The 7,582-nt window shown below is 43.1% G+C and overlaps 1 protein-coding gene across 2 annotated transcripts; it reads left to right on the top strand.

Moving 5' to 3' along the window:
• The first annotated feature begins 410 nt into the window (after positions 1-410).
• On the top strand, positions 411-7,051 carry LOC144713667 (Leucine-rich receptor-like protein kinase family protein). Of its 2 annotated transcripts, none has more exons than XM_078588323.1 (27): positions 411-659; positions 881-1,019; positions 1,481-1,552; positions 1,638-1,709; positions 1,773-1,844; positions 1,926-1,997; positions 2,070-2,141; positions 2,217-2,288; positions 2,377-2,448; positions 2,540-2,608; positions 2,680-2,751; positions 2,834-2,905; positions 2,979-3,050; positions 3,225-3,296; positions 3,387-3,458; positions 3,528-3,599; positions 3,662-3,733; positions 3,814-3,885; positions 3,952-4,023; positions 4,106-4,177; positions 4,261-4,329; positions 4,401-4,472; positions 4,585-4,658; positions 4,728-4,856; positions 4,978-5,325; positions 6,021-6,391; positions 6,472-7,051. In XM_078588323.1, the coding sequence occupies exons 1-27, from the start codon at positions 581-583 to the stop codon at positions 6,826-6,828; spliced, it is 2,931 nt and encodes a 976-aa protein (XP_078444449.1). In that variant the 5' UTR covers positions 411-580; the 3' UTR covers positions 6,829-7,051. The 2 variants fall into 2 exon arrangements, with proteins under 2 accessions (XP_078444449.1, XP_078444448.1); XM_078588322.1 differs by having other exon boundaries at positions 6,018-6,391.
• The last annotated feature ends 531 nt before the right edge of the window (positions 7,052-7,582 follow it).

Here is a 7,582-nt window from a genome sequence, read left to right as displayed (position 1 = left end):
TTTTTTCCGGCGCGAAAAAAGCAAAACTTTTCTCTCTCTTTACTCCCCGGTCTTAACTCCATTAACCTGCCACAGCCTAGAGAGATAGATTTAGAGAGAGAAAGCTAGAGATAGATAGAGGGAGAGATGTGACCCGGTGGCAGAGCTCGCGGGCTCTTCGTGACATTCTCTCTCTAACCCTTTCTCTCTCTTCACTATCTCTCTAGCACGCCGCAGCCGGCTGAAAGGTTGTCAGTGAGGGTCTCTCTCTCTCTATCTCTTATTTTCTCTCTCATCGTGCTAGAGAGAGAAAGGCCAGAGACCCATCTTGAGCTCCACTCCGGAGGAGTTAATGCAGTGCAAGGACTAGCCATGCTGTTCATGCTCTGCTAGTTTCTCTCTCTAACTCAGTCGCCTGTGTAGAGGTCGAGCTGACGTTCATCTTCTCTCTCTCTCTCTCTCTCTCTCTCTCTTCATGGCGGAGTTCAGTTCTTCCGAAGAGCTCCTCTTTCCATGGTTCCATCTGTAGAAGAAGATTTGTTCTTTTGATCATCGTTGTTCTTCAGTGGAAAGAAGAGGCAGATCGAGCGTAGTTTGAGCCATGGAACTGGGGAGGAAGTTTTTTGTAGTCTTGTTCTTGGTTTTTGCTCTTGTTTCATCTCTCTGCGCCTCCGACGATGGTGATCTCTCTTTCTCTTTTATTTCTTAGAATAATCTTTGAACACTGTTCGGAGTTTTCTGTGATTGCAATGTGGTTTATTCCTCTTCTTGGGTTTTTTATTCCTGAGATCGGCCCTACTGTTGGTTTTATCTCCGTTCTTGTTCTTCTTTTTCGTTTTTTCTTTGCTGGGCTGGTGTTTTGATCTGTTTGTCAAGAACGTTGACGATGTTGTGATTGCAGGGAAGACGCTGCTTGAGATCAAGAAATCGTTTCGGAACGTCGATAACATTCTCTACGACTGGACTGACGGCCCGTCCAGCGATTATTGTTCTTGGAGAGGCGTGGCGTGCGATAATCTGACATTCGCAGTTCTTTCCCTGTACGATCTCTGCTCAATCTCTCGCTCTCACCCTCGTCGAAAGCGTGCTAATTTGGGTTGAATCTGGAAGAATGTCGAGATTCTTCTTCTGCGTGGAAGAATCAAAGAATTTTTCCGTGTTGATTCCCGAAGAATGTCCATGAAATCATGAAGATTTATTAAAAAAAAAGAAAATTTGAAGAATGTCGTGAGAAAACTTGTAGATCTCTTTAAACTGGAGCAATATTACCAACTCTTTGAAATGCAGCAATGCCCATCGTAGGAAACAATCGAATATCAATGGAGAAATATAATAATGAAATCTGGAAGAATGTCGTGAGAAAACTTGTTGATCTTTTTAAACTGGAGCAATATTACCAACTCTTTGAAATGAAGCAATGCCCATCGTACGAAACAATCGAATGTCAATGGAGAAACGACGAATGCCGCGAGAAAAAACTGATGAAGTCTTTGATCTGCAGCAATCTCTCTGGGCTGAATCTCGACGGGGAGATTTCACCGGCGATCGGAAACTTGAGAAGCCTCGTAAATCTGTGAGTTCTCTGTTCTTCCCGTAAATGTATTCCGGATTGGAATGACGTATCCGTTCTCATTCCGACATGTTCTTCACTTGGGCAGTGATCTCCGAGGCAACCGCCTTTCTGGTCCAATTCCCGATGAAATTGGCGACTGTTCTCTCTTGACTGTCGTGTAAGATATTAATTTAATTTTTATTTGTTTTTTCTGTTGAATTTAACCAGTGGCGTCACTCAGGGATTTGTCCTTCAACAACCTTGGTGGCGACATTCCGTTCTCGATTTCGAATTTGAAGCAGTTGGATACTCTGTGAGATCACATTTAGCTCTCTCTGGTCAAATTTTTAACTGTTCTTCCCTGTAATTTACTTAATTTCGCGTTATTTAACAGGATACTGAAGAACAACGAGTTGACTGGACCCATTCCTTCCACCCTCTCCCAGATTCCAAACTTGAAAATCTTGTAATATGTTTAATCCTCTGCTTAATGCTGACTATTTCGATGAACTAATTGCTAATGAAGCGGATAATTCAGGGATCTTGCGCAGAACATGCTGAGTGGAGAAATTCCCAGGCTTATTTATTGGAACGAAGTCCTTCAATATCTGTATGTTCTGATTCCAGTTCATTTAAAATACTTTTTCTTGAAAACGAATTTCATGACCGATTATTATAATTTCAGCGGTCTAAGAGGGAACAGTTTGGAAGGAACTCTTTCCCCAGACATGTGCCAGCTGACCGGATTGTGGTTCTTGTAAGCGTCTCATAATTGCTGCTCTATCCGTCTTTTAAATACTGATTATACCATAATCGCTTCTGAAAATTCGGAATTAAATCACCAGTGATGTGAAGAACAACAGTTTAACCGGGGGCATTCCTGAAAACATAGGAAACTGCACAAGCTTCCAGGTTTTGTACGTATTTAAGCTGCTGCTTTGGTTTTAACTTTGCATATGGCGTTACATTCAACTTTGATCATTAATACGTACCGTTCTTGACTGATAGAGACCTGTCGTACAATCATCTCACTGGAGAAATCCCATTCAACATTGGATTTCTCCAAGTTGCTACTCTGTAAGCACGTTTGACCGCAGACTTCTTTTAAAGAATCACATTCAAGATGATAGTTTTATTTAATTTTATAGGTCTTTGCAAGGGAACAAATTCACTGGGAACATTCCCCCTGTCATTGGACTGATGCAGGCTCTAGCCGTTCTGTAAGAGACTCAATAATCTTAATGTTGACAAATTTTGGTGCATTAACTTATCATTTTTCTGCTAATTGACTCTTTTTCTCAGTGATCTCAGCTGCAACCTGTTGACCGGCCCCATCCCTCCAATACTAGGAAACTTATCCTACACTGAGAAGCTGTAAGAGGGAATTTATACTAACCAAATTTTTGCTTGACTTTATCGGAATTGTAGTGATTTGTGAAAATTTCAGATATTTGCAAGGGAATAAACTCAGCGGGCCCATTCCACCGGAGCTAGGAAACATGACCAGACTTCACTACCTGTTAAATTTCTGCCCTTGTTCTTTCGATGATCATACCCATTAGAATTTTAAGGGTCTGCATCCGTCAATATCGACTGCAATGTTTGACAATATCTGTAGACGATGTCGCGAAGGTACCCCTACATTATCAAGTTCTGGGTTTGCTGATTTTATCAATTTTGGCATGTTTTTCAGGGAACTGAACGATAATCAGTTCAGCGGTCATATCCCATCAGAGCTTGGGAAGTTGACCGACTTGTTTGACCTGTATGTCTTCTCGACTGACAAGAACTTCATTTGAAACGGATGTTTTTCTTTTAAGATTATTTGAAACAGACGTTAATGGTATTTTTGCAGGAATCTTGCTAACAACAATCTCGAGGGCCCAATTCCCGAAAATCTTGGTTCATGCACGAATCTTAATAGCCTGTGAGTGACTGGTTCGGCGTAAATTTAAGAAGATTTAGATCAGATGTTCATATTTGTTTCTTTCATCAGGAATGTGCATGGAAATCAGCTGAATGGTTCGATTCCTCGAGCGTTTGAGAGACTTGAGAGCATGACGTATCTGTGAGTTGTCGTCATTCAATTTCAGTATTGTGTGTTCCAAGTCTTACAAAGGTTTTATGCAGGAACATCTCATCAAACAAGTTGAGAGGGCCATTCCCTGTTGAGCTCTCGAAAATTGGAAATTTGGACACGCTGTAAGACATACTTGTTTCTCTGTGCTGGTTCAGAATAAATTTCTCTGGTAATCTAACAAGCTTCAATCTGGTTTTTCTAGCGACATTTCGTGTAACCAGATCGCAGGACCCATTCCATCGTCAGTTGGTGATCTTGAACACCTCCTGAAATTGTACGGTGCCCATCAAATAAATTTTCTTTTTATACCCATTCATCTGAATTTCGTCATCTCTACCAGGAACTTGAGCGGTAACTATCTCACCGGATCTATACCCAATGAATTTGGCAACTTGAGAAGCGTCGTAGAAATGTGATTTCTCCCTCCTCTTTCTTTCTGTCTTAAATTCCACTCTTTCTCTTTCCCAAGTAATCATTTGCTTATTACTTTCCAGCGATCTATCAAGCAATCACCTCTCTGGTCTATTGCCGGAAGAACTCGGTCTCTTACAGAACCTGATGTCTCTGTAAGTACCCCAGAACTTTCTTCCTCTTGAGTTTTTCTTTGATCTATTATATATCTTTAACCTCGATTACTTTGAATTGTCAGGAAGCTGCAAAACAATAATTTGACAGGTGAAATCGGCCCCTTGGCCAGCTGTTTCAGCCTCTCCGTGTTGTAAGTTTCTCATTATAGATTCTCTCTCACGCTCATCACTGCTCAAACTGCTCTATTTCTGTTCTTGTTAGAAACGTCTCATTCAACAGCCTATACGGAGAGATACCCACTAGGAACAACTTCTCACGCTTCTCCCCTGACAGGTGGGCGCTTTTGTGCCTTAAAATCTGCATTCTTCCTAAATTATAATCATTCTTTTTGAAACTTACTTAAAGTTTTTACCAAAGTAAAAACTTTCTTTAATCTTAATCACAGCTTCCTGGGAAATCCTTCTCTCTGTGGGTACTGGGCAGGTTCTCCTTGCCATCCAGTCCGTTCTACGCAGACTGGTTAGAACGCCACCTTTCCTTATTTCTGACTTACGACGCTATAATTTGATTTGTGTGCATGGCTTGCAGCTTCATTATCAAAAGCTGCAATTCTGGGCATTGCTCTGGGTGGCCTGTTCATCCTCCTCTTGATCTTGTTGGCAGCGTGCCGCCCTTACAGGCAACCAGCTGCTCTTGATGGATGCGTGTCTAAGCCTGGTCAGCCTTCCTCTTCTTCTATCTTCTGAATAGCTCTCCTCTGTTATTTTAATTCTAACAACTCATGGTTAGGCAACTTCTCTCTCATGATCTTGTCGCTGTGTTTTGCTTTCCATTTCAGTTAGTGATCCATCGCCGAAGCTCGTCATCTTGCATATGAACATGGCCCTGCATGTGTATGAAGACATCATGAGGATGACTGAGAACCTCAGCGAGAAGTACGTTATCGGGTACGGCGCGTCGAGCACGGTTTACAAATGTGTGCTGAAGAACTGCAAGCCTGTGGCCATCAAGCGGCTCTACTCTCACTACCCGCAGAGCCTGAAAGAATTTGCCACCGAGCTCGAGACTGTGGGCAGTATCAAACACCGCAACCTCGTCAGTCTCCAGGGCTACTCTCTCTCCCCCTTCGGTAACCTTCTGTTCTATGACTACATGGAGAACGGCAGCCTCTGGGACCTCCTTCATGGTGACTAATCAAAACCCACCTTTCTGTTTTGTGTTTACTCTGGATGATGAAACCATCATCCTCATCATCATCATCGTTCTTTTCTGTCCACGGTTTTGTGAATTCGCTTCATCTTCGTCCATAGTATGGTCATTGTAGTATGCCATCGTTCTTCTCATTGTCATCCTCTCTATCATCATCATAGTATCATGATCGTTCTTGTCAGTGTCCTCCATACTATTGTTATAATTGCATCCACAGCATTATGAGTTCTATTCATCCCCATCCATACTACCATCATTATAGTATGTCATCCATTCTATCATCGTCGTCTATGTCAATGTAATCCATAGTATCCTTCTCGACATAGGAGTGCACCTAGACATGGTTGTTCTGTTCTTTTTGTGCAAATTGTTTGTTCTGTTCGGTTTTCCGAACAGAACAAAAATAAATTCGAACAGAACTTCGCACAGACCCGTGGGCGGTTCTTTTGTTTGCTTTGTGCGAATTTTGTTCTAGTTTTGTGCGAATGTGTGAATTTTGTTCGTCTTTGAAAAAAAAAAGAACAGAACAAAGAACAAGGCCCTGTGTTCGTTTAAAACGAACAGAGCAGAACAACCATGTCTAAGTGCACCATGTCATGAACATTCTCTTTAGTTTCTGTTCATACTTGGGCTCGCAAGTCAACATTCTTTTGATGGCTCTTATGGCAGCAGGGCCAACGAAGAGGAAGAAGCTGGACTGGGAGACGAGGCTGAGGATAGCGCTAGGGGCGGCGCAGGGACTGGCATACCTTCACCACGACTGCAGCCCGCGAATCATCCATAGAGACGTCAAGTCTTCCAACATACTCTTGGACAAGGACATGGAAGCCCATCTCACAGACTTCGGCATAGCCAGGAGCATCTGTGTATCCAAGACCCACACTTCCACCTATGTCATGGGCACCATTGGCTACATTGATCCAGAGTATGCCCGCACGTCCCGTCTCAACGAGAAGTCCGACGTCTACTCCTTCGGCGTCGTCCTCCTCGAGCTCCTCACAGGCCGGAAGGCGGTCGACGACGAATCCAACCTCCACCAGCTGGTACGGCTCTTTTCGCCTCGTCCTGCTTTGCTATCACCTGTTCTGTTCACCTTGTTTCATGTGGGTATTTCCATTGTTAGATCATGTCGAAGGCGCTGAGCAACCTGGTGATGGAGACGGTGGACGCCGAGATCACAGCGACGTGCAAGGACATGCCGGCGGTGAAGAAGATGTTTCAATTGGCACTGCTGTGCACGAAGAAGCAGCCGGCGGACCGACCCACAATGCATGAAGTTTCCCGCGTGCTCAGCTGCTTAGCCGGGCCGGGACCGGCGGCACTGCCGGCGGCGAAAGACCTGCTGCAACAGCAGCATGCGATGTCGCCGCTGGTGGCGCAAGCTCAGTGCCCGCCGGGCTTCGTTGGCGCGTCACTGAGCACGTCGGACGGGCAGCTGTTCAGGCGGTTTGGTGAGGTGATATCCCAGAATAGCCAATGACGTCTTTAGCATAGTGCAAGCAACTGGTGCAATTGGAAAGATCTAATCTAACTTGAGTTTTCTCAGAAATCTCTTCTCTCTTTCAGTGTGATGGAAGTTCCACCCCGGGCTAAATCTAGTTCTCCATATTCTGACGCTAGTATCGGTGGTTGCTGAGAATTTTATACCATTATGTAGAATTTTTGGAGAAATAGTATTTTGGGAACAAGTAGATTCATCGCAAGATTCTGTAAACATAGAGCAATTTTATCCCAACACTCCCTTAAAGAGCTGGATGGCTGCATAAAGAATGCTGTTTCCCTTCTCTTGGGTAAGTGTGGGAAGTTAATTATCGAATCAGTTCAACACAGCTACATGTGTACATTCTGAATAATATGCAATTTTCTTCTCAGACAATCTCAACGGACTTATAATGAAAAGTAAGAAAGTCTAACATTCATATCAATTGTCAATTCATCATTTCAGTTAACCCTCCAATTTAATTTAGGTCCTGATACTGATACTGCTACAATTACGCCACATCAGAAAACTTAAAGAACACAGAGATGGAACTTATAACAAACACGTTAAATATATCCTCGCCTGGATTTTTTGTTGTGATGATGCCACGCTGACGAATAGTTTGATGTCTGGCTTTTTGGTTCCATCAGGGAAGTTTAGACCTGGATAAGTCAAAATTAGGGTAGATGTACTTAATCACTTTGCCAGAAACATGTGATACTTACTATTTAATCTTTCATAATAAATATCTTAT

This window comes from Wolffia australiana, chromosome 16 (genome assembly GCF_029677425.1).
Source record: "Wolffia australiana isolate 7733 chromosome 16, ASM2967742v1".
NCBI lineage: Eukaryota > Viridiplantae > Streptophyta > Magnoliopsida > Alismatales > Araceae > Wolffia > Wolffia australiana.
This window is presented reverse-complemented; position numbering and strand designations above follow the sequence as displayed.